Source organism: Oncorhynchus mykiss, chromosome 11 (assembly GCF_057628025.1).
Source record: "Oncorhynchus mykiss isolate SJ-2025 chromosome 11, ASM5762802v1, whole genome shotgun sequence".
Lineage (NCBI taxonomy): Eukaryota > Metazoa > Chordata > Actinopteri > Salmoniformes > Salmonidae > Oncorhynchus > Oncorhynchus mykiss.
Window position 1 is genome coordinate 53,085,753 of NC_143032.1, and position 26,410 is coordinate 53,112,162.

At 43.0% G+C, this 26,410-nt stretch overlaps 3 protein-coding genes across 6 annotated transcripts in view; 1 reads left to right on the forward strand and 2 right to left on the reverse strand.

Annotated features, from left to right (window-relative positions):
* Positions 1 to 151: 151 nt before the first annotated feature.
* LOC110535875 (golgin subfamily A member 1) lies at positions 152 to 14,129 on the reverse strand. Of its 4 annotated transcripts, none has more exons than XR_016484550.1 (24): positions 13,863 to 14,079; positions 13,057 to 13,370; positions 10,913 to 11,003; positions 10,166 to 10,240; positions 9,417 to 9,514; positions 9,304 to 9,336; positions 9,079 to 9,207; positions 8,632 to 8,801; positions 8,357 to 8,468; positions 8,108 to 8,191; positions 7,754 to 7,879; positions 6,143 to 6,238; positions 5,915 to 6,010; positions 5,703 to 5,798; positions 5,378 to 5,509; positions 4,921 to 5,159; positions 4,587 to 4,676; positions 4,266 to 4,368; positions 3,981 to 4,141; positions 3,678 to 3,836; positions 3,488 to 3,547; positions 3,135 to 3,350; positions 2,929 to 3,015; positions 152 to 2,040 (listed from the first exon to the last, which is right to left on the reverse strand). XR_016484550.1 is itself a non-coding variant. In XM_036935698.2 (24 exons), exons 2-24 carry the CDS (start codon positions 13,183 to 13,185, stop codon positions 1,960 to 1,962), a joined length of 2,520 nt encoding a protein of 839 aa, XP_036791593.2. In that variant the 5' UTR covers positions 13,186 to 13,370; positions 13,863 to 14,129; the 3' UTR covers positions 152 to 1,959. The 4 variants fall into 4 exon arrangements, 2 of the variants coding, with proteins under 2 accessions (XP_036791593.2, XP_036791594.2); XM_036935698.2 differs by having other exon boundaries at positions 4,921 to 5,016; positions 13,863 to 14,129; XR_016484551.1 differs by lacking the exon at positions 10,166 to 10,240.
* Positions 14,130 to 15,119: 990 nt separating this feature from the next.
* On the reverse strand, positions 15,120 to 20,847 carry LOC110535879 (serine/threonine-protein phosphatase 6 catalytic subunit-like). The gene is made up of 7 exons (XM_021621223.3): positions 20,690 to 20,847; positions 19,986 to 20,081; positions 19,783 to 19,848; positions 18,054 to 18,195; positions 17,829 to 17,908; positions 17,465 to 17,674; positions 15,120 to 16,009 (listed from the first exon to the last, which is right to left on the reverse strand). The coding sequence occupies exons 1-7, from the start codon at positions 20,762 to 20,764 to the stop codon at positions 15,761 to 15,763; spliced, it is 918 nt and encodes a 305-aa protein (XP_021476898.1). The 5' UTR covers positions 20,765 to 20,847; the 3' UTR covers positions 15,120 to 15,760.
* A 654-nt stretch (positions 20,848 to 21,501) lies between these two features.
* Positions 21,502 to 26,410, forward strand: part of LOC110535880 (multiple epidermal growth factor-like domains protein 9) — a 33,986-nt gene continuing 29,077 nt past the window's right edge. The window contains exon 1 of the mRNA XM_021621225.3: positions 21,502 to 22,255. Within this exon, the coding sequence (XP_021476900.3) occupies positions 21,703 to 22,255 (553 nt within the window). The 5' untranslated portion in view covers positions 21,502 to 21,702. The remainder of the gene's footprint in view (positions 22,256 to 26,410) is intronic.

A 26,410-nucleotide genomic window follows, 5' to 3' on the forward strand; every position in this document is an offset into this window, starting at 1 on the left:
TGCTGCATCTCTGCTTTACTTAGAATCATTAAGATTTTACACTGTCCCGAGAACAATTATGAAAACAAACCTTTATGTTCACAATATAAATTGAAACAAAAAATGGTTTAGTTAAATGGTAGCGCTTGTTAAAATGCAAATGGAGAGAATCTGTAGTGATTTATTTTTATTTTTTTGTTAAAAACCAGAGTTGAACACATAGTGGAATCAAACAGAAGGTTAAAAAAAGCATCATATTTTTGATATTGACCTTGCAGTACATTGATAAGTGGAGTCATAGTCACCTGTGCTGTGATATCGTAGTTCTATGAAACTACTTCAGGCAGATTGCTTTCAAGCCCTCACTGGAGTGTGATATCAGGTACTATTCAATAACAGGTCACTGTTAATGAAGTGTGGTGTTTTATCATTGAATGTAGATCATGTCCATTTTAAGAAAGTTTAAAGCCCAAGGGTTGATTGACTATAGAAACCTGATGAATGTGACCAAAAAAAAAATGCTACAGTATTGTAATGTCACTAGACACATGGAGATGTCTCACTGCATGATATGGGAGTAGAATTAAGAGTGCAGATTGGTGTATTCCTGCCTTGCACCTGGTTCACATTCTGGTATAAGGCATGCATACTGTATTCACTGGTCTTTCCTCCAGTACAACATGAATGCCCTCTCATTGTAAGCTCATAAACAGGGTCACTTCTTGCAGGATGCCAATGAACAGTGAGTCAAGCCAAGACTGGCAACATGGACAGACAGATACACGGTCTAAAATACTGCAAGAGGTCAAACAAAAATCATTTACATCCAGTGATTTATAAAGTTCTCAATGAATATGTACAGTTTTCATATATAAATAGGACATATGGAATGTCATTTACACAAACACAAGGCAGGTAAAGGTAGAGCACATCCTCCGATAATTCTTATTTAGATATCGTTCAATAATGATTTACTTAATCAACATTATATTAAGAGTCACTCCTCTCCTCTTTACATAACATTTTTTCCATTAATATCAATGCCACTGATGTATGGCTCTCACATCAAACCTTCTCATTCTAACATGATACTTTTCTACATAAGCCCCCAGTAATTAATATTGTTATAGGAAAGAACCAAATGAAAGACTGTTGTGAAGGGTCCTTCAGAAATCTTGGCGGTTATTAAATCTTAAGGTTATTATTATCATCATCATCATCATGTACTCCCAACAGAGACATTTGAACACAGAGACATAAATACATCTTCTCAGTCAAACAGAGTCGTGACAGTCTGGTAGTGCTGACCCATCCCACTCTTAACACCTGGCCAATTCCATAAGACATACTTGTACTGTGTGCATCAAAGATCTCATGTTAACTTAATTCCAAGAGGGAGAAGGGTTACTCTTAAAGGAGTACTTAGCATTAGCGCAGTGACTGGAAGTTTATGGTAACTGCTAGCATGCTAGTAAATACCATATACTTCCAGTCATCGGCTAACGGTAGTTAGCATTGGCTCGCAAAACTACAGTACCGCTAACTTCCTTCACACTGGATGAAGAGACATAAACATGGTATCCATGAGTTCATCTGACTCTGGGGAAGAAGATAAATGCCAAAATATCCCTTGAAGGTTAACATTTATCAATGCATCAATACCATGTCTGCTTTAACCATTTTCCTTGTAAATAAAATCACCGCCAACATTAAAAAAAATAAATTTAAATGACAAGACTGACTTTCCATGTCATTGTAGAGCCCTTCTCCTCTTGAAGAGCAAGAACAATGTCCTTCTAAGGAGAGATTGAAGAGCTACAAAGGAATCTGTCACGTCAGAAACCATTTTAAAGCTTAAGTAGTGTCCTCTTCACAATGTTCAGTTGGTTACCACAGTGATGGGAGACATCATGCAAGGACATGATAAAAAGTAATGTGTGTGTCTCTGTCCTCTCCACAATTCTTCCTCTCTCTGTCCACTCAGCTCCAGTGAGCAGGCGCCCCTGAAACTGACGGCCGAACAATACCCTTTGGAGAAGGCTTGGATCCAAACCAGGACATCTGAAAAACACAGCAATGTTTTCCGATTATATCAAATGAAATACATGTAACACGGGACTATTACTATAGTTACAACTGGGGAAGGGCCAGGCGCTGGAAAAATAGGAGGGAATTCATCTGGCAACTGGAGGGCTGCTGGGTTCACATCCTTAAGACATTCCCCTATTGTTGGGCCCTTGAGCAAGGCCCTTAACCCCACAACTAGCTCTCCATCCAGGGGTGCTGCATTGCAGCTTGACCCTGTGCTTGTCTCAACTGTATATGTGATGTGTGCTTGAAAGCTATGGTAGCCCAGACTGTTGTCTCTTTCCAATTTTATATGACACATGAATTGTCCATTTTTTATACTCTTCTATAAATTCCCTATTCGCCAGTCTCTAATTAACTATATGCTTGCAACTGTTGCGCACAGCAGGTGCCTTAAGTCCGTGTCTTCTTCATGTGTTTGTACAGCACTGATGAAGGCATAAGGCCCAAACATATTAGCACGTCCACCTTCTGTATTCTTCAGAGCATGGATTCAATTCATTATTCTATTTTTCCATCTCGGCCTCCTTGGGTTTTTCCCTTTTCATGGTTTTGAGTGCGAGTACTTTTGGAACTCCACAGATATTCTCCCTCCCACGCACCGGCCGCCTTTTATTCTAGCCTGTGCACAAACCCTCATACTGGCTTTCTAGCCTCTAAAATAACAATCGTCCTCCGGATGCAGCTTAGATATTCAAAAATAAACAAATAGCAAGTGCATTTAAGAAATGAGGCCGATTGAGAACAAAAATAGTATCATGGCCTATTTCATTTGATACACGCTGGCTGTGTTATGGCCATAACACCCATTCATTTGACACAGAAGTTTCAGGGAACAGATGTCTGAAAGGAGAAAGTCACCTTGTACTCCAGTGTCTCTTTTAACATGTCCTCTTCCTCACCAGTGAAGTTCAGCAACACAGACACCGCTCTGATCAGCTGATAGGCCTATGAGACAGAACGAGAGGGGGACAGAGAGAGATTTAGACCTCAGCCAAGACCATACATAGACGTCCAATACTGAGGGGTCTAGCTACGATAACAGGGACCAGGTAGATTGCTCTCACCTCAGCCTCTCTGGACGACATAAATTTTAGCACCACGTGTTTGAGGTACTCAAAGTTGATCTCTCGTGAGTCATTGAGGTCAGAAGTGTTGGTGACAGTGGTGTTTGGGCCAGGGGCTGGGGATGCAGCGGGCTCTGTAAAGGTTCTGTCTAGCCTCTCTCCTCTCCCTTCCTGGGCCCTTTCCTTCTCCTCTAACTCAGTTTCAGGTTTCAGCTTCTGCAACAGGAACACACAGGCACAAACTATCACACACAAAACTCAGCACATGGACCATATTCAATCAACGGAACAAAAAAAATGATTCGATTTAGATTGGATTCTCATACTAAAAAAAAGGTATCTAAATGTCTCACCAGCTCCTTCTGCAAGGTCCTCTTCAGCTCGGCTAGCCTCTGCTGCAGCTGCTTAATGGTCTGTAAAGCAACAGGATTCCAATCAATAACAGCACACACAAATTAACCTGCTCCAGATATTTCAGACAAGGAGTAATTATCCAAACATGCCTGTGTGGTGATCATGGTTTTCGTTTGGCCCAGTACTGACCTTGTTCTTGTCACTAAGCTGCTGCTCCAGGTCTCTGTTGGCCTCCTGCATGTGGTCCAGGTCGTCCACGGTCACGGTCCCATTCTGGTCCGGTTCACACACCTCTGGAGTCTGCAGCTGCAACGTCAGGGTCTCCACCTCCACCTCCAGCTCAGACACCTGAGACACACACACACAGAAAAACACATATAAAAAGTCCAATCTCTAATGACAGACTTGAGTTATGTACAGTATGGAAGCTAAGAAGGACATTAAGAACAGGTTTATAGTGTCTTAATGGCTGTGCCCGCTGTGTGTTCAGACCCGTGACTGGCAGGAGTCCAGATGCTCGTTCTGGGTGAGGAGCTCCTGCCTCAGGCTGACCAGCTGGCTGTCCTTCTCCTCCTCTCTCTCCTGGGCCCATGCCCGCAGCCTCTCCCCCTCCTCCTGCAGCTGGGACAGGGAGCTCTGGGCCGTCTGCAGCTCTGCAACACAAACACAGTAGAAGGGAGCATCAGACACCACACAGTATGAAGTCAACTTCCAAATTCACATAGCATGGGAGACAGAGGAAAAGTGCACCCGACAACAGAGAAATCAAGTGTTTACCATTGCGAAGTGTTTGGAGTTCCTCCTCTCTCTGCTTCAGCTGCTCAGTGACGTGGGCCAGTTCCTGCGATGTGGTTTGATGTGACGCCGTCATCTGTCCAACCTGGAAAAGAAGACCGTGAACGTCCAATTTATTTCTGAGCACAATTGACAAGCTGAATTCATGAATTTGAAAAACACATCACTCAAACTGCCCGAGTATGATTAAGCCAATAGCATTGGCAAGTTTTGGAAACCTCATTCCAACAGAGTGCAGAGAATATGGTTTGTTATTCAAAAGAGTACAGAAATGTACGATGTAAGTGTGATGTCTCTCCAGACCTGTAGTTGGAGCTCCTCCTTCTGCCTCCTGGTGTCCTCCAGAGCCATGGCTATCTCCACACTCACCGTCTGCCTGCTGCTCAGCTCTGACTGGGGTGACATACAGGGACATCATTACCCCGTGTGTACAGGCAACAGGACCATGGTTTGAAGTTGTAATGCAGTAGCTATTCTGATAGAAAGGAGTGTGGCACAGCACGCAAAAAAAATCTGGAGGGACCCAGGAATGCAATTGAATTAATTTTTTTCTTAAAACTCTTGTTTGTTTATCAGGAAATCCGTGACTTCCTGTTTTCAACTGACTGCCTAATATAAAGCAGGAAGTGTGTCTGACCCTAGCCTGCTCCAGCTCCTCTTCCCGTCTCCTCAGAGCCACGTCAGCTTCATCCCTCCCTCTCAGCAGACATCCTCTCGCCTCCTCCAACTCACGCTGGGAAACACGAAACAGAGATGGGTGGGTGAGAGAGATGTGGGATAGGGACAGAGAAACACAGATAAAGGGATGGTAAAGAAAGAAAAGCAGAAAGATGGTGTAGGAACACAGCCTTGTTTGAGTCCCGTTCCATGCCAGCCCTGTAGCCGAGATCAAATTACATGGCAACAGATTACTAATCCACCGAGACCAGTGGATAAACTGATCAACATCTGCATCGAAACGATCAAATACCAAAGTGAAAATGTGCCTTAACAGTCAGGCAACAAAACTATACAGCACATGTCACTGAGAACACTTCAGTGAACTACAATGTCAACATCTACAGATCAAGTGAGAGCTGACAACTGTAACTCACAATCCTAGCTTGGGCAGAGGTCTGCTCTGTGTCTTTCTCTGTCTGCAGTGCAGTGAGCTGCTCCTCCAGCTGGCCTGCCCTCTCCTGGCCCTGCTGCTGCAGACTGACCCTCTCCACACTCCACTCTGCCTGCTGGGGGTGACCACAGGGGGAAAGGGAAGTCTCAGCATCCCACATGCTTACATTAACTGGGTCCCTGGCTCCCATAGGATACATGAAGAAGTCTATTCAGTCTAAATAAGAGGTTCAACTGCATTTGCTCCAGCCTCAGCTTCATTTACAGTGGTGGTAGAGCGTCTTTCACTGTGATTGGACAAATATTTACCAGTTTGTCCAGAAGTGCTTGCTTGTCAGTGATCTGCTGCTCAGTGTTCTTGAGCCTCTCGTTGCTCTCCTGCACCTGCTGTTCCAGACCTGCAATCTGTAAGACAGAGAGCAACATGGGGCCGTGTGTGAGAGCACAAGAAGAAAGGCTGAAGAGAGAGCACAGGTCTGAAATGCTTACATCCTTCTCTCCCACAGGGCCCGTTCTCTTACCTGTTTGTCCGTTCTCTCTCTGTAGTTCTTGGAAGAGTCGTCTTTGTGCCGTAGCAGGTTCTGTAGTTCAGTTACATGGTGGTTGATTCTGGATATCTGGGAGAGTAGAGATACAATATGCTTACCAGATGTGTTCACACAATTGCTCATTTGTTGCTGTTATGCAATGGAGCATCTAAGCCAGTTGCATGTGAAGTAGTATATCATTGTGATGAAAAGGCTGTTTACCTGAGTCTCCAGTGAGCTAACCGTGTCTGCATGGTTGGTGCGTGCCTGCAGCAGCTCCACTCTCGTGTCCTCCAGCGTCTGCTCCAGAGTGGACTTCTACACATTAACACACAGGGGGGGGGGGGGGACGAGGATTGCTAAACACTTGAACTGACCATCTGCACTGACTTACTGTACCTTAGCACACATGCACTCACTCACACACCCATATGCACAAACACACTCACGCACCACGACTGCTCCTATTGGACTTTATTTATTATTGCTAAAAATATCTCCATATCCCACTTCCCCGGCACACGTGTAAATATTATACTTTACATTTGTTGGAGTGCCTTCCTTGTATTTATACTTTTGCTAAATGTTTATTCTATTGTTACTCCATTAACCCTTTACACTCGTACCCGTATACAGGTTGAAAATGGCAGATTTGGACACTGATAAGCGGCTAAATTGGAACGAAGTGTCTGAACAGTAACATGCTATAAATGACGTCAGAGCTCAGGCTCTGTGCTTCACAGCGCTGTCTGCGATTTGACTGACAGCTGTTCTGAACTTGAGCACCGAATGGGACCAGTAGTTGCCTCCATCCCTCACGCTAATTGGGCAACTGGAAGAAATTGGCCGCGGAACACGCACCTGAATGCACTCACAATTCCTTTCTATGATCACCAGAATGATGATCTGTTTCTCTGAATTGCCTTGTGGAAGCCTAACTAAGTAGGTATTTTAGAACATTGCTAGTCATGTTGGCAATAGAGCAACCTTTCAAATGATGCCCACCTGACAAAGAATGCAATTTATAATGGACCGTTTTGGGATTTCGTAAGCAGTAATTGTGTGAGGCGGGGATGCAGGGCTGTGTTCAAAACAACTACAAGTGTGTTCGCTCTAGTTCCTCAACGCCACAGCTAGGAGAGCTCTAAAAACACCTTTCTAGTTGAAGACTCTTCTTTGAGTCATCAAAGTGACTTAGGAACTGTGCACACTTTGGAGAGAGCAGTTAGTCCTCTCAGTCAAACCCTTGTTATTATTTTGTCTTATGTTGCACCTACACCACATTCTTTCAGGAACATTCTTATGTTACTAAATTTATCCAGAATATTTTAAGATTTGCTTATCAACAAACGTGGCAGAAAGTACAGTAAATGTAAAATGCACAAAATCAACAGTGCAATGTGTCAGGTGTACTGCTGTATCCTGAACTTTGGTCTAATAATTTCCCCATAATCTAACTGCTCTCTTTCAATTGCTACCGTGCTTATGCATTTCATATTTCTTCTGTAAGAAACATTTCAATTTAGCCCTATCCATATAGGCCATATAGGTCATTATTTGTTCAATTCTTATGGTTGTCGTACTGTTGAAAGGTGAACCTGCAAGTAAGCATTTCATTGTACCGTGTACACCATGTGTTTCTGTCCACATGACTCATAAACTTGACTTGAAATGCATCACCATTCAAATCTAATTTTATTCGTCACCTACTTCGTAAACAACAGATGTGGACTAACAGTGAAATGCTTACTTACGGTTCTCTGTTGGTCTTTTCCTTATACCAATTCCACAGGAGTCCCTCTGTCTTTAGGATTAGCTGACTGGTGTAGTTACCTCTTTGAGCAGCTCCTGGAGGAGCTCGTCTTCACTCAGGTTGCCCTGCAGACGTCTCTCCAGAGAGGAGACCTTCTCCTGCAGGTCCAGCAGCACACGCTCCCTGTCCTCATCAGTCACTGCTGCCTGAGGACCACAACAGGGAGAGAGAGGGATGGGTCAATTACAGAGCACACTGGGTGAGGAGGAGGGGTTAGATATGGGCAATTCCATGGTAACGGAAATACGCTGACACTTCGATTTTTCACTTTAAAATGTATGCCAAACAAAAACATTTACTGGAAAAACTGCAGATTTGAAAAACAGAAATATGGAATTGCCCATATAAGGAGTTACATTGTGATCTGGTCTTACCTTGTGTTGCTGCAGCTTCAGGGCATTGTAATCCGTTTGTAAGGTATAGAGAGACTTCTCTACAGCTGCTTCAGCGCTCCGTGACTGAGAACACACACACACACAGAGATTGCTACATTGTGAATCATTTTATAAACTGTTATCATCACATTTATCTAACTGTATTCATATGCTGTCATTACAGATATGTACCACTTCAATACAGTGAAAGGATTTTTCAAGGAAGAATCTATGGGTTAGAGGGCTAACCTTCTGGAAGTCCTCAGACACCTGTTGGATGACCTTCTGCAGGTTCTGGCCTCTGCCCTCCAGCTCAGCGATCTTCTTCTCCGCCTTCTCCTTGACCTCCAGCAGCTCCTTTCTTAAATGAGACCACACACACACACACAACCCTGTACTGTTAGACAACAACCAAATCCTCAGGCAACCCAGAAGAAAACAGGCAAACTCGCCCTTATACAATTTATTTTTTTGAAAAGAGGTTAGGGGAGCAAGATCTTGCAATCACTGTGTCCTGTCCTAACCTTTCGATCTCCAGCTCGGTGTTGAGCCTGCAACTTTCCTGATGCTCCTCTCCCAGAGCCCGCAGCTTCTCCTGGGCTTCGGACAAACCCTTCTTGGCCGTCTGCAGCTCGGTCTCCTTCTGCTGGAGCTCTCGCTCCCGCAGGCCCTGCTGCTCCTCCTTCCTCAGTAGCTACCAGAATGAAACAGGAGACACCACAGAAAGGATGTCACTAAAACAAATGTTTAGGACGTCACTAAAACAAAATGTCTAACTACTATTATTGTCTAGGGTAATAGGAACACTTTTTTCTCCCACCAAAGTGCTGTTTAACCAAGGTGGATGGCTACTGACATAGCTACAGCTTGGATCAGAATAGACAGACAAAGCATAAAACTACCATATGTTTTGAATTGCCACGTGGTGGGTTAGAGTTAGACAGTAGGACCTTGTTGTCAGTAGTGCGTACCATGTGTTTGACTTTGGCGAGCTCCTGCTGCTGGAAGCCATCCAGCTCGTCCAGGTCATCCCTCTTCTGGAACAGAGTAAGGCTCTGCTCCATCATCTCATCTAGCCGCAGAGACAGAGATGCCTTCTCCTGAGGGGCCCCAGACAGAAGAGATCTCTCATCTACACAGGCAATGACTGACTGGCTGAATGAGAACCTAGAATATTAGTTAGATGTTAGAAGTACCTGCTCCAGCGTAGACATCCTTTCCATCCATTCCTACAGACAAAGACAGGAATTAATCGAATTATAAACACACACAAACGTATGCCTCGTGGTGCAAAGGATATGATGCTCACCTGATCTTTCTTGTCCAGGGCCAAAGCCATACCTTCGGCCATTTTGGCTCTATTGGTCTGGTGAGTCTCATTCTGGTCCTGCAGTTTCCTCATGGAGGCTGCATAGTAAAAGAGAGAGAAAGAGGGGAGAGAGAGAGAGAATGAACAATAGAACTGGCTAGCCAAAGATGGCTCAATTGAAACAGCAGGTTGTAGATTTGTCAGTGGTTAGTAGCTGCTAGCTTTGAAAGGGTGAGAGTAATATTGACCATAGAATGTGTCCAGTAAGCAAAAGCTAGGCGTTTCCCAGAAGCAGGCAAGCAGTGCATCTAACCATGGCCAACACAGACATCCCAAATTGACTTATTTGTATAGATGTTTATTGTTATTGGTTACATTAGTACATTGCTGTTTGTTATAACATTGATGATTATAAAAAAGGGGAATAGACATTTACATACTGATAAAACTTCCACTGTTTTATATGGTCTCACATAATTGTCATAGCAGAAATAATTACCTACTTCCAAACTGTGCCACAAACATTTAAAAACAATTATATGTCAACAAGCATGTAAGTCCCTTGTTTCAACAATATATATATATATATTTTAAATATGGAAACCTATAGACGTGACAGCATATGATTCTGAACCCCTCCTTGATCGATGGACGGTGCGTTGGGTGACCATTACCACAGCCAGCAGACAAACAAATGAGAGAAAGAAAGAACGCAAAATGGGAGGAGATTGGAGAATAAAGGTACGTACAATCCTGATGTTTTTCTAATGCAATTTCAAGCTTGTCCTTGGTCTTCTGCATAAGTCGGAGCTGCTCAGCGTAGTCTAGAGGCAGGAGGTGTGGTGATGGAACACCAACAGCACATAAAACAAACACGTACACACACACACACAGGAAAGGGGGGCAGGTGGATGAGGGTAAAAGCCATGGGGAGGAGGAGGAATAAAATAAAAACATGATTGAGAAAAAAAAAATGGAAGGAAAAAAAATGATTTTCTTAGATGAGAAAACCATCCTGGTTAAGAGGCTGCGTGAAGATGTGCAACCTTTAACCTTTTCTAAGGGGTCACACACACCACCTCTAAGGGAGGAGTAGCTATCACACTAATCTGGGAGAAAAAAAAACACACAGAACCTAAAAGGTAGACTAAATGTCATGGCATTTGCTCTTAATGTTCACCAGATGGAATGTGGTAAATAATAAAGAAACATTGTAAAAGATACCATATTGGCGGTGTTAAGTTCAAAAGCCATGAGGTCGAGACTGAAGCCAGACATCCGTTGGTTATGTGACCTTTCACCTGAGCATACTGCTCTTGGTAAAAGCTGTCTCTAAGTACACTAGACACAGATCTAGAATCAGCTTACCCACCACCAAACCTAACCTTAATTGTTGTTGGGGTAAACGCAAAACTAACCTTAGATGAGTGTCTAGGCCTGGGTGCAACCACCTCATCCTACTCTGATTAAACTGGTTCCATACAGACATGTCTTACCTGATAGTTTGGCCTCCAGCTTGCGAATCTGATCATTCCTCCTGAGGATCTGGGAAGAGAGGTCGTCCCTGGAGCTACTGCCATCAGAGGCCTGGAGGTCAACACAAACACAGAGAATAGAGGGGTTCCTCATCAGCACAGCAGGTCACACTGGAGCTTCCATGGTTATGTGGCAGCAGGTACTAGAAACATATGTTGTGGATGTTGAAGAGTCTATGAAATATCCCACTTACAAGATATATCAAAACGATATTTCATAGAGGTACCCAACTCATGTCTATGAGTGTGTTTAGGGCAATTCCATGGTAACAGAATGATGCCAAGACTCAATTACAATTAAAAAACAATTACTTCAAATTTAAACAAACCATGCAACTCTATGCACAAGGACTACCTACAAAATCACATTTTAACACGGAGACCAGTGCAGATGCAAACCGTCATTGTTACCAAACTTTGCATTTGCACTGCTCTTCGTGTAAATGTGTTGTTGTTCAATTTTCTGTGGAAATGGCCCTTTACCTAAATTTGATGTCATCCTGATTTCACTTCACTACAAATTTGATGAGGGATAGCCTACCAGTTGATTTGATCTCACTGCCAGTCAATGACTTAAATAATTCAAAACGGTGCAAACGAGAAAGGAAAGACATCAGCCCCAAGACACTGGATCTGGCTAACACTGGAAAATCAGCCACTCCATTCATAGTGTCAAACATGGAGGGGGTGGGGGGCAGAAAATACCAACTGAACAGATCAACACTTCTGATGCTTTTCCAATAACATCAACACAATTCAGTATCTAATGATATATTCTGAAAGTTATATCAGGTCTAAAACAGCAGTGCAATGTGGAATAACACCATCACATTGACTACTAACTAGCCTCAAAGATTTAAGCAGAATTGTCTCAACATACAGTATGTTAAGCTACCTTCTCCAAAAGAGAAAAGGACCATTGTGTGTGTTTGTTCTAGTGCCTACTTGTCATGTGTGGTCAAGTGAACAGAGCAGGGCAGATCTGACACCTGAGCTGGAGCTTCATGTTACACAGGTTTGTGCCTTAAGACTCAACAATGCATTAAAGGCATAGTTTGGGATTTTGGCAATTACTTTTTATGCATCTGCTTCCGGTATGAAGAAAGTTGAATTTTGCTAGCTATTGCTAACTAATGTTAGCGCAATGACAAAGTCTACAGGAACAGCTAGCATGCTTGCTGTTTCCATAGACTTCCAGTCATTGCGCTTAAACTAGTTAGCAATTGCGCTAAGGCTAGTTAGCAACTTCCTTCAAACTGCATGCAGAGACATAAAAATTATGTTTAAGACATCATCTGACTCTGGGTAAGTAAAGAACGGGCCTCATTGCCGAATCCTGAACTATCCCTTTAACCTGCGCTTACAATGGGGAATATTTCTGAATTAATGTCATCATTGACAAAAGAGTGGTGGTATCGTACATTTACACACTTGACCATGGAATCCACTAGCTTCTGCATGTCAATCTCCAGACACACCTAACCATATAACAACAGGCTAGCTGACTCACTGACCTAAATCATAATCCAAGAGACATTGTCGACTTGTATATAAAAAGACAATTACACCAAACTTCAAATTGCAGCAAATTGCTTCACTGCTCTTTCCCTGTAAGTCTTGTACATTAGGCCTACTTTTTTGCTGATATTCATAAAGCCAATAGTGAATGCAGCCCTGTTGACATCACGGTGCAGGGGAATTCTGATATGCTGCATGTAAATGGTAGTGAATTACATCATCATGACAGTCCCTGGGGCTCTTATCTGGCCACAGAGGGAAACACTAATGGAGGGCCTGGGCCATTACAGTCAGGTAGGGGCCACAGAATCTCTTAAGACACTGAGAAAGCCTATCATGTTATAGATCAGTTATGTTGAATTGAAAGAGCGTAAAGGATATAAATTACCTTTGTTTGCATTTCATATGTGCAAAACTTAAGCCTATTCAAATTAGAGGTCAGAAGCCATCTTTTTTTCCTTGATGTCTTCCTTGTAGAATAGCCTGGGTAACCTTGTTTCGTGTCATACGACCAACTACTCTTCTTGGGTTCAAAAAGATGACTGGCATGGACTGTGTGACAGTGAGGTAACAATACTGGTACTTACAAAATCATCCCCGGAGTCTGCTCCCACTGACGTAATGGACTCTTTGCTGCAGGAGCGAGGCATACGGACTCCGGTCCGGGGAGCTGTGGCAGCCTCCTCAGCAATCTTTTTTTTCAATTTGGCAAACATCTCCACCTTGCCTTAGTGTTTCTTTATCCAAGTGTACTGCCTGCTACTAGTTCTCTCCCCAAAAGCTCCACAATGCAAGTGCTCTGTCACTCAGGCTGTGGTCGTTCAGGGTCCCAGAACAGCTGTATTCCAGTGTAGCCTCCTCTCACGGGCAGGGGAACTGTCATTGTCATTCCTCTTTCAATCTGAAATAGACAACAGAGAGTGAGTCATGGCAATCAGCACGAAAACTATTAGATGCAGAATGAGGATATGCTACAGTCTGTAGCTACCTTATACGTCGTTTTGGCCTTATGATTTGTCATGTCACCAGATTAGTTGACAGATTGGTGACAGCAGGTTTAGCTAGCAGGTTTACGAAGACGCTAATGATATTTCAGCTGGATGACAAGACAATGTAAATTAGCTAGCTAGCTACTCAGTATTGGCAATGATAGCTGCCTGTTTGCTTGCTTTCGTTAGCAGTTTCCGAATAATTCGTTACCATTCTGTAAAAAGCCCAACATTTCGAGATTTAAGAAATCCGTTGGTCCCAGCTAACTGTTCACGGCTGTTTGATCATGAATTCCAGGAAAAGACAGATTATTTCAACAAATGATAGTTATCAGCTAGCTCCCTAGCTAGCTATTGTTATCCTAGCTAGCGAACTTAGCCAGCTGATCAAGGGAATCTCTTACCGTATGAACTCCGACAAAGTCACACATTCCTAGAGAAGCCCATTGTGTTTAACGTATTCTCTGCGACGAGTAACAACTCTACAGTTTCCCAATATAATACATCTACAAATATACTGCTTTACGACAAATGTGTTACTATGTCTGGACTCTATTTTGGCTAGCTCTCTTACATCAACACGTAATATGCTAGTACACTCTGCGTCCGTGTTCATTGGACAAATCTAAAAGGGTGTGGAAAGGGATTCGCTCTACTTCATGTCAGTCAACAAAAACAGTATGCTGGAACCTGGAGGTCATAAAATGCATTGATTACACACTACGTGGCCAAATGTATGTGGACACTTCTTCAAATTAGTGGATTCAGCTATTTCAGCCACACCCGTTGCTGACAGGTGTATACAATCGAGCACACAACCATGCAATCTCCATAGACAAAACATTGGAGTAGAATGGCCCATACTGAAGAGCTCAGTGACATTCAAAGTGGTACCATCATAGGGTGCCACCTTTCCAACAAGTCAGTTCATCAAATTTCTGCCCTGGTAGAGCTGCCCTGGTCAACTGTAAGTGCTGTTATTGTGGAGTGTAAACGTCTAATAGCAACAATGGCTCAGCCGCGAAGTGGTAGGTCGCACAAGCTCATAGAATGGGTCAGGCAAGTGCTGAAGCTTGAAAGCACATAAAATGGTCTGTATTTAAACCAAATACTTTTAGACTTTTACTCAAGTAGAAGTGTATTGGGTGATTTTTACTTGAGTCATTTTCTAGTAAGGTATCTTTACTTTTACTTAAGTATGACAATTTGGTACTTTTTTCATCAATGGGATAAATTGGAACGCCGACTGCGAGCTAGGCCTAATCGCCCAACATCAGTGCCCGACCTCACTAATGCTCTTGTGGCTGAATGGAAGCAAGTCCCCGTAGCAATGTTCCAACATCTAGTAGAAAGCCTTACCAGAAGAGTGGAGGCTGAGTGGAGCAGCAAAGGGGGGGACCAACTCCATATTAATGCCCATGATTTTGGAATGAGATGTTCGACAAGCACGTGTCCACAAACTTTTGACCATGTAGTGTATTTCCTTGTATTTACTGATTAACAGTAATAGCAGAATCTCTCATTTTGATAATTTCCATATTAACTCATCCTGTATCACAGTCAGTTCACACAAGTAACCACAGCTAGGCTTACTGCTCTCATAGGCCTGCTCATCTTTAGATCAGTGGTCTTCATCTTAAGATGTGCTTCCCTCAATTATCAGGCTTATAGCTTTATTATAATACTACATTACAAGAGAACTAAGTGCATTAATACATTCTCATTAAACATATTTCTGAACAAAAACAATATTGCTCATATGTGCTGTTTCTGATTTGAGTGATTTATATATATCTACACGATAAACAAAATTCAATAAATAGAAATTACAAAAATAAAATCAAACATCTGAGAAATAACATATTCTATAGGCTGAATAGGTTGCAATAGACCCAAGTCAAACTGAAACTGAAACAAGTCAAACAAACTGACTTCATCCTGTAAAGTGGCTAAAAGTGATCCTGTTTCACTTAATGTATTCTTATTGTGAACTAACATAATGAATTTAATCTAACATGCCATGCGTTAGATAAAAAACATAAAATATTGACACTGCTATCACCTAAAACAGTGGTATTACTTGATATGGTACTTCTGTGTCAATGCATGTGGATTGGTACACAGAGCTACAACAGACACAAAAACATGCAGTACATATATAACGTACACACTATAATAAAATAGGAATGACAAAATCAGTGGTGTCACTTCAACAAGAGTTGTTGTCGATCCTCTGCATGTGATGCATTACAAATGTGGTGCTTGATAACAGTGCGGTGGAAGCTGATCGTTAGTGCAGTGTTTACAGGAAATATGGTGTCGTTGTTCTGGGTGGAATGACTCTCTCTGAGTCGGGCACTGCCCGGAACAGCTTGGGCTCCCTCGTATTGGCGTCTTTGAAGACCATGATGGAGGCAATGTTGCCGCAGCGATAGCAGTAGTTAGGAGCTGACCAGACTGTGACCAGCTTCTCATCAAACATAAACTTGTAACCCTCATGGACTAACTGGTGTGCCCGACAGATCAACTTCAAGTTGTTGATGTGAGCAAACTGCACATCGAGGGATAATTAATGAAAAAAGAAAGACAGTGAGATAAATGTGAATGTGAGAAAAAAAACATTACTATTACCCATTTCATGTACAGTACCAGTCAAAAGTTTGGACACACCTACTCATTCAAGGGTTTTTCTTAATTTTTACTATTTTCTACATTGAAAAAACACAAATGGAATCATATAGTAACCAGAAAGTGTTAAACAAATTCTTCAAAGTAGCCACACTTTGCCTGGATGACAGCTTTGCACACTCTTGGCATTCTCTCAACCAGCTTCATGAGGTAGTCACCTGGAATGCTTTTCAATTAACAGGTGTGCCTTGTTAAAATCATTTGTGGAATTTCTTTCCTTCTTAATGCGTTTGAGCCAATCAATTGTGTTGTGACATGGTAGGGGTGGTATACAGAAAGATTGCTTATTTGAGCTATTTTACCAAATAGGGCTAAGAGAAATGACAGTTCACCATTACTTTAAAACATGAATGTGTCAATCAGGGAAAATTTCAAGAACTTTGAAGGTTTCTTCAAGTGCAGTCGCAAAAACCACCAAGCGCTATGATGAAACTGGCTATAATGGGGACCATCACAGGAAAGGAAGACCCAGTTACTTCTGCTGCAGAGGATAAGTTCATTAGAGATAAGTGCACCTCTAACTGCAGCCCAAATAAATGCTTCACAGGGTTCAAGTAACAGACACATTTCAACATCAACTGTTCAGAGAAGACTGCGTGAATCAGGCCTTCATGGTCAAATTGCTGCAAAGAAACCACTACTAAAGGACACCAATAAGAAGAAGAGACTTGCTTGGGCCAAGAAACACGAGCAATGGACATTAGACCGGTGGAAATCTGTCCTTTGGTCTGATGAGTCCAATTTAAGATTTTTTGGTTCCAACAGTCGTGTCTTTGTGAGACGCAGAGTAGGTGAAAGGATGATCTCTGCATGTGTGGTTACCACCGTGAAGCATGGAGGAGGAAGTGTGATGGTGCTTTTCTGGTGACACCGTCAGTGATTTATTTAGAATTCAAGGCACACTTAACCAGCATGGCTACCACGGCATTCTGCAGCGATACGCCATCCCATCTGGTTTGTGCTTAGTGGGACTATCATTTGTTTTTCAACAGGACAATGACCCAACACACATCCAGGCTGTGTAAGTGCTATTTGACCAAGAAGGAGAGTAATGGAGTGCTGCATAAGATGACCTGGCCTCCACAATCACCCGACCTCAACCCAATTAAGATGGTTTGGGATGAATTGGACTGCAGAGTGAAGGAAAAGCAGCCAGCAAGTGCTCAGCATATGTGGGAACTCCTTCATGACTGTTGGAAAAGCAGTCCAGATGAAGCTGTTAGTAAAAATAAAGAAAAACCTTTGAATGAGTAGGTGTATCCAAACTTTTTACTGGTACTGTATGTCTATTACCGAGTGAAATTGACAATGTACTCACCTCATTGGTGACCTTTGCACCAAACAGCCACCCAGCTCCCCTGGGGCTGATGGCCCAGGTGTCCACATCCTCGGGGTCTGACCACACAAGGTCACAGAATGCTCCCTTGTGGGGGATCTCTTGGTTACGCTCAATGGTTCTAATCTGGTCCAGGGTCTTTATGTCCGGGGAGAGGCCCCCATGAACACACAGAATCTGCTCATCCATCAGCTGGCACAAAAAAAAAAAACAAAGCACAGCATTAGAATGCTGAGTAACTGAGACAGTAGAAAATATCTTCATGTTGGCTTGATATGCTAAAATTGTGCCATGGGGGCTGTTAATGCAGGAAATCAGAAATACAAAGCAATAGAGTTACACTCACCGCTGCAACTGTTAACATATCAAATACTTTGGTACAGTAGCGCCAGGCATTTGCATTTCCATATTTGGTTTGGCATTCATCTGAAAGGCAACATAGACCAGGAACATCCCAATTATAACTAGAGCACCTGGAGTCAAGGGTTTGCAATGGACATCAATTACAAATGTGTTAATACAACATTTGGTTGGGTTGGATATGGTGAATTAATGATGAAGAAAATCTCACCATAAAATCCATACACTTGGGTTATCTGCCTGCTTTCGTGGTTTCCTCTTAAAAGTGTGATGCGGTCAGGCCATTTCGCTTTTAACACCAGCAGGTATGTGAGCGTCTCCAAGCTGTAATATCCCCGGTCAACAAAATCACCCTGCAGAGAATCAAATACACAAAATCCTGATGGGTACATTATTGATGGATATTGTAAACAATATGAAAAATAAGGCAACGGTGTGGCTCAGTTCATAGAGCATGGCGCTTGCAATGCCAGGGTTGTGGGTTCGATTCCCATGGGGGACCAGTGATGAAAAAGTACACTCACTACTGTAAGTCACTAAAATGTAACAGAAAACATGTTGTCCCCCACGAATGATGCAGTGTCTAACTAACACATTTCAGTTAATTACTATAGCTTGGGCCAATAATTTTGTAAAGGCCGGATCTTTATGGCAAGACGCATCATTCACCCACATTTCGTCAAAATTGGCCCAGCTGTCTGAAATATCGCATGTGATTTAAAGCCAATTTATGCTTGATCCCAAAATATGGTCAGAGGCGTCATGTGACACAATTGCGGCGCCTCCAGAGGCATGCAGAAGCAAAAATGAGTTTCGTACTGTATCGCCATGCGCCTCTAAAATGTTGTAACAATGCGGAGTGCTCTGAATAGCTCCGCATTGACATGATTGGTTGACCGTAGGTGAGGTCCTGTATAAACACAAAGTCACTTCCTTTACAACTTCCTTTGGGTCACAGCACATTCGGGTATGGAAGGGAATTAAATTGTAGACCTGTTAGACAAAAGAGCTTTGAAACAAGATATAATTGATATTAATGTTCCACTAGGTAGAGGTGAGGCCAAATGTAGGATCAGAGCCATTTTGATAGATGTGTGGCAGAAGAGATGGGACTCTGAGCCCAAGGGCCGGCAAGCCATTTTGATAGATGTGTGGCAGAAGAGATGGGACTCTGAGCCCAAGGGCCGGCAAGCCATTTTGATAGATGTGTGGCAGAAGAGATGGGACTCTGAGCTCAAGGGCCAGCATTTATATGCCCTCCAAATAATTGTTGTGGACCAAGATTCAAAGGTCAGATTAGGAAGGAAGAAGTGGCGTTTGCTCGATTGCGCTTAGGACATTGCACATTGAACTCGCCATTACATCTGGTTGGCAAGCATGTGAATGGTTTGTGTCTGGAGTGTATGGTGGATTAAACCGTGGAGCATGTGTTGTTATATTGTTGTAAGTGTGTTGAAGAGAAGGAAATATTGAAGTGTTGGGTCAATGAGGTTCGACAGGGTTGGGGGGGGGGGTTGGAAGGGATTTGGGGGATGGTCTATCAGAAGTTAGTAGGGCTCTTTTTTATTTTCTCAGAAGTACTGAGTTAGGTAGGAGGATTTAGAAATGTTGTAAACCGTGATTGACCACACACTAAAGCACAGTATGTGGCTGGCATGCACCTTCACATTTGTTTCATAGAAGAAGAAGAAGGCAACATCCTTCACAACAGCTCTGCACTGCTCTGCAAAGCACAAGTAGTTTGAATGCCTTGACTTCTGCAGAGGCTGTATCACGTAAGTGCTGCACGGCCAATGCAGACGTCAAATTGTCCATGTAGCGCCTTTAACTTATGAACAGACGGACGGAGAAAGATCCAGTCCCCTCCTCGATTTCATCATGGGGGGCAACAATAACATAAATGGAGTGGACGAGGGGATAATAGTTGAGTTTATACCCACCATGAAAATATAGTTTGTGTCTGGGACCTGTCCTCCGGTTCTGAAGAGTTCACACAGATCATAAAACTGATTGAATGAAGAAACAACCAAGTTAACTTCAGAATAACTGGGAAATAAAGAATGCAAAGAAATAGAATATAAGAAAACAAATATTTAGCAATGATGCTCTATGGCTGTGAAGGTCAATGGCTGTGAAGGCCTACCTGCCCGTGTATATCCCCACACACTGTCACTGGGGTGGACACAGGTTGGACATTGGATTCCTCTAGCAATAGGTCACATACATATTCACATAACTTCTGAGGAAAAAAAACACACACACCTTTAGAATAAGGAGGAGTCTGATGTGATGTGTGATGTAATGCCCAAGCAATGATTTAATGAATGAATGTCATAATAGCAACATCCATAAACTAGTGACAACTAAGCTCCTGAGTGGCATTGCATCTCAGTGCTAGAGGAGTCACTACAGACCCTGGTTCGATTCCAGACTGTATCACAACAGCTGTGATTGGGAGTCCCATAGGGAAGCGCACAATTGGCCCAGCGTCGTTAGGGTTTGGAAAGGATAGGCCGTCTATTGGGGAAGGCCGTCATTGTAAATAAGAATTTGTTCATAACTGACTTGCCTAGTTACATCAAATAAATAAAAGCTACTGTAAATGGCACATTTTATATCATACCAATAATTGTGTCAAGCACGATGATGGCATTCATTGAATTCAAATTCTTGGGTATAATGGCATCACAGTCTGTATGTGTGATTTTAGGTCAGTTTAGATGGTCTATGATTTAGAAGTGATAGCCATTTTGCCACTGTTTAGGTCTGATAAGTAGGCTACTTCCTATACATGCTGCTCATCGGGCTTATTTCAGTGATCGCCATTGCGAAGGCAGTGATTCTCACCTTGAGGTCGTTTTCAGGTAAATATTTACACTGCTTGGCAATCTCCTCGTATTTATCCAGGTCCAGTGGCGCCATTGTATCAGCTGTTCGCTAAAAAAATTCTACCCTACTTAGCCTACATGTTTGGTTCAGTCTAGCGGATTTAATGAATAATTTGCGTTGTGCTGCCATCTGCTGTGTGGGTTATGCACTACTTTGGCCTTTTGTATAGGCTCCAGATCTCCGGACAATGTATATTGTGGGCTCTTTAACGATTGTCTAATCATATAATCAAATGCTTAATTATTCAGTGTAACAGCTCTGTTTCTTTGATCTTGAACTTGTTGGGCAGCTCATGTCACTGCTGATGAATGACTGTAGACGACAGGTGTTTAGGCCTATAGCCACATAGTGGAGCTCGCACACAGTAGAGACAATGGGTGATTAGGCGACAGCGCGCACATATCCTACAGCGTAGGCATAATAAACATCCCCATCTTTTTTTCTCGAGTCTAGGCCTAAAGTCCTGGATTTTTCAGCGTGTTGCTGCTTATCATCGATTAAAGAGGGGCATATGCTATTTCATGAATAGCCAAGGCCTAATGTCCCATAATCGAATGGATGTAATGTCTAGTCTAGTCTATAATCATAAAATAACGTAATTTTAGATTATTTATATTTGTTTTAAAGTGTGTCAAATGAAAAATCAAACATATTTCTTATTGCACCCATCGCGCACTGGCTCACGATTACGCATTGAACCAATCAAATGCCTTTGCGATGGGAAAACAAACGCACCTAACCATACCACGAGACCTCCCCTCAATGCCCTCATTGGCTGAAGGGTATGACAATCCACAGCGTTTCCTTTCATTGCGCTGGGCTAGGTTGAACTGAAAGTGAAGTCAAGAAGCTGCGGGTAGTTCGTTTCGCAATCACTGGGTAGCAATTGCGAACAGCATAGGCTAGTCCATTCAGGGAAAGGTCTGAGACAGACCATTACTAAGGCTTTACATGGAGAGCTGAAATTGAATATGAGGTTAACGGCCTTAATGATGTACATATCCCCGGCTTTGCTATTTATTTTGTATATTGGATTTTCTGATGCTGCACCTCGCATCAACTCCTACAATGCGTCGCCTATCTCCAGGAAGCCTCGCTCAGTATCCGAGAGCTTGGAGCAGCTCTACACCACCTTGCCCAATCGTTTACCTGAGGACAGGTTTGTGCTCGGCCTAGTAACTGGGCTCACGCCGTCGCCCACAATTGTCTCCGCCAGAGCGACCAGCAAAACGATACAGGTCTCCACGGTTCCTGTCTCGCCAACCGCAACCACAATTCAGACACCGACAACGGACCCTATAACCCCAAAGCCAAGCATAGAAATGATTTCAACACCTAGACAACAAATAATGGCTTTGAGCTCCAGAACATCAAATTCAAGCAAAAGATCCACTGATGCGCGATCAGTTTTTCCTCCAGAAAAAACGCTGCAGACCATGGTCTCCATGGTTTCTCAGCGGACGACAAATGATGCGTGGTCTTCAGATAACATCGATGCAAAGATTACCTCGGACAATAGTCAAGGTGAGCCTATGTTGGCGCTTAGATGTGATAAGAATACATATATAATGTTCCAAGGCGCATCAATTGTTATGTTGTGTATAGAATACCCTCTGCCACACCTCCACAATGGATACCTCATTAGACTGATAGCCTATATGGAATTTTACTCTCTGACCTTTAATCACCTCACACATTCACTTATGTTTGCAGAAATGTCCATTGTCATGCAAAAAATAATAATAATCTATTAACATGTAACCAAAGGCACAACCAAAACGTCCGCAGTATGTCTTTTGACGCAGAGCGCAGGCAGGCGAAGAAACTGAGATTGTAGAAACAATAGATCGTGGACCTCAAACCATGGACGGCTTTCTCCTTGCAAAATGATCAGGCATAACTAAATTATCCATATGAATTAGGACATACCGGTTCCAGAGTAATATTACTATAGGCTACGTTTGGCGCTCCCAGAGATGGTGGGGCCTTTATTAGGTAGGCTATGTATGTGACATGCACAAGTGTGTCAGATATTATGGTGATTGCATGGGAGGGGGAAGGGGGAGGGTGTTTATCCCTTATTTTTATTCATCCATCCACACAGACTTCTCCATGTCTGCATATAATTGCCACCATGATATGGTTTATTTTTCCTACAAGCAGACAACACGTGTCCGTTTGGACAGTGGTTTGATCCCCGTGGCCTTTGTGTCTATTTAACATCCGAAGACCGATGGGGGACAGGGGAATGTTACCCCACATCCAATCAAAATGAGCAGACCAAGACATGAATGAGCCAGCACTGTTATAACCTTAGCGGCTTATGTTGTCTCCCACCTCCCTCGTCTCTGGCCCCGTTGTTCTGCGGTTGAAGTATTGCATGACGATAAACGTTCCGACAGTCCCCTCCAATGTAGAGATTGGGGTGAGCAACACTTGAAAGTCTACACACCCCTTCCACATTCTTCACATTTTAATGCCTTAAAATTGAATCTAAAAAGGGATTAAATGCGACCCCCCCCCCCACCCCCCACCCCATAGATGTACACTTCCTAATCCACATTTTCAAAAAGAAAGAACTAATTACTAAGAAATACCAAATTAGAATATATTAATTGCAGCTGTGAATCATTTTGAAAAATATTCTACCAACCTAGCACAACTTTTAGGGAAACTTATTTTTTTTTAAAGCAGATTTAAAATCAGGTTGGGAGACCTGACCATTCAGGTAAACTCAACACCTCTTGGAAATCCATTCTGGAATTGCCCCACTCTATCCTTGGGTTAGGTTTTCAGATTTTCAGAAGACTGGGTGGATTTTCTTATACTCCTTTCATATTTCTTTTGATCCTAACAAACTCCCCAGTCCTTTCCGGTGACAAGCCTACCCATAGCATGATGCTCGCACCACAATACTTGAAAATACAAAGACATCAACCACATGGATTACAGGCAACATCCGCATCGAGCTAAAGGCTAGAGCTGACGCTTTCAAGGCGCGGGACACTAATCCGGATGCTTATCAGAATGCCCACAGATGAACCATTAAACAGGCAAAGCATCCATTCAGGACTTAGATTGAATCCTATTACACCGGCTCTGACACTCTTCAGATGTGGCAGGGCTTGAAAAATACTACGGACTACAAAGGGAAACCCAGCTGCAAATGCCCAGTGACGCGAGCCTACCATACGAGCTAAATGCCTTTTATGCTCGCTTCGAGGCAAGAAACACTGAAGCATGCATGAGAGTACCAGCTGTTCTGGACGACTGTGTGATCACGCTCTCTGTAGCCCATATGAGCAAGACCTTTAAACAGGTCAACATTCACAAAGCCGCAGAGCCAGACGGATTACCAGGACGTGTACTCAAAGCATGCCCTGACCAACTGGCAAGCGTCTTCACTGACATTTTCAACTTTCCCTGCCTGAGTCTGTAATACCTACATGTTTCAAACAAACCACCATAGTCCCTGTGCCCACTAAGCTAAGGACCCTGGGACTAAACACCTCCCTCTGCAACTGGCTCCTGGACTTCCTGACGGGCCGCCCCCCAGGTGGTAAGGGTTGGCAACAAAACATCTGCCATGCTGATGATCAATACTGGGGCCCCTCAGGGGTGCGTGCTTAGTCCCATCCTGCACTCCCTGTTCACCCATCACTGCGTGGCCAAGCACAACTCATACACCATCATTAAGTTTGCTGACGAAACAACAGTGGTAGGCCTGATCACCGACAATGATGAGACAGCCTATAGGGAGATGGTCAGAGACCTGGCTGTGTGGTGCCAGGACAACAACCTCTCCCTCAATGTGAGCAACACAAAGGAGCTGATCATGGACTATAGGAAAAGGAAGGCCGAACAGGCCCCATTAACATTGACGGGGCTGAAGTGGAGTGGGTCGAGAGTTTCAAGTTCCTTGGTGTCCACATCTACAGCTACACCATCGAGAGCATCCTGACCGGTTGCATCACCTCCTGGTATGGCAACAGCTTGGCATCTGACTGTAAGGCGCATACGTCCCAGTACATCACTGGGGCCAAGCTTCCAGACATCCAGGACCTACAGTTGAAGTCGGAAGTTTACATACACCTTAGCCAAATACATTTAAATTAGTTTTTTTTACAATTCCTGACATTTAATCCTAGTAAAAATTCCCTTACTTAGGTCAGTTAGGATCACCACTTTATTTTAAGAATGTGAAATGTCAGAATAATAGTAGAGTGATATATTTCAGCTTTTATTTCTTTCATCACATTCCCAGTGGGTCAGAAGTTTACATACACTCAATTAGTATTGTAGCGTTGCCTTTAAATTGTTTAACTTGGGTCAAACATTTCAGGTAGTCTTCCACAAGCTTCCCACAATAAGTTGGGTGAATTGTGTCCCATTCCTTCTGACAGAGCTGGTGTAACTGAGTCAGGTTTGTAGACCTCCTTCGTTTTTGATTTATTTTATAATTATTTTTCACTTTAGTTTATTTAGTAAATATTTTCTTAACTATTTCTTTAACTGCATTGTTGGTGAAGGCTTGTAAGTAAGCATTTCACGGTAAGGTTGTACCTGTTGTATTTGATTTGAACATTATTATTAATTCCACATTACTGGCCTGTATGAAAGTGAAAGGAAGGAAGCTTGTGTTAAAAAATCCCCTCCAAATCATCCATTCTGTTTGCAACAAGGCCGTTAAGTGAAGCTTATTACATGGTCTACGCAGACGGGAGATTCGCAGTGTTGCAATGCCTTTTTTTGTCACGAAAGGGGCGGCTTCTTGCAATACGCATCACCTATTGTGAAATGGTAGAACCTGCTGTAGCCAACTAGCTAGCCATGTGTTTTTTTTTCCATGACCAAAACATGATGACCTCAACGCTAGGCGAAACCCTCCCCGGGGAATGAACCCATGTCTGTAATAACACCTCCAGCACTGCAATACAGTGCCTTAGACCGCTGCACCACTCGGGAGGCCAGGGCATATTTTTCTATTATAAATCTGACTATTTCACATGCAGATGTGGGAAAATTAATCATAATGCGCAGAAGAAGGAAGGAGGTGAGCAGAGCCAAGCGTGAGCTAGCGAGATGGCATTGGCGTGTTCTAGTATGTACAGTGCCTTCAGGAAATATTCATACCCATTGACTTATTCCACATTATGTTGTGTTACAACCTTAATTCAAAATGTATTAAATATTCATTTCTGAACACGTCGTGCATCTACATTTACATTTAAATGTGTCTACTATGTCCACATTGTGTCCATTCCCGCGCAATATTCAAATGCCAGTATGCGTTCTACAATGGTGGAATAGGCAAAATATGATAATAACAAAACAGCTTATGGCATTAGTTACCAACTGTAGCTAAGTAGCCAGCTAACCTCTGTAGCTAGCCAGCAAGCTAATATAGCAAGCAACGTCGCCCACTGTATGCGCTTTCGGTAGCCTGATTGCACCCAGACTGAGGAGAAATCCGCACACAATGCACCCTGACCACAGACAGATCTGAACACAATCAGACCACAAAGCGACTTTTGTCTTTTCAATGCGAGATTTGAATTCTGATAGCAGAAGTCGCATGTAAGTGTCAAGTGTAGACACGACCATTGGAATGTTCTAGCATGTACAGTGCCTTCAGAAAGTATTCATACCACTTGAGTTATTCCACATTTGTTGTGTTAC

Coding starts and splice junctions, on each gene's coding strand:
- LOC110535879 (XM_021621223.3), bottom strand. CDS start 20,764: ATGGCGCCACTGGACCTGGATAAATACGAGGAGATTGCCAAGCAGTGT. Junction 20,082..20,689: donor TACCTGAAAACGACCTCAAG/GTGAGAATCACT, acceptor TTTTTTCCTCAG/AAGTTATGTGAATATGTATG. Junction 18,196..19,782: donor ACACAAACTATATTTTCATG/GTGGGTATAAAC, acceptor GATTCTCTGCAG/GGTGATTTTGTTGACCGGGG.
- LOC110535875 (XM_036935698.2), bottom strand. CDS start 13,185: ATGTTTGCCAAATTGAAAAAAAAGATTGCTGAGGAGGCTGCCACAGCT. Junction 8,192..8,356: donor TGTCTGAGGACTTCCAGAAG/GTTAGCCCTCTA, acceptor GTGTGTTCTCAG/TCACGGAGCGCTGAAGCAGC. Junction 5,510..5,702: donor AAGCACTTCTGGACAAACTG/GTAAATATTTGT, acceptor GGTCACCCCCAG/CAGGCAGAGTGGAGTGTGGA.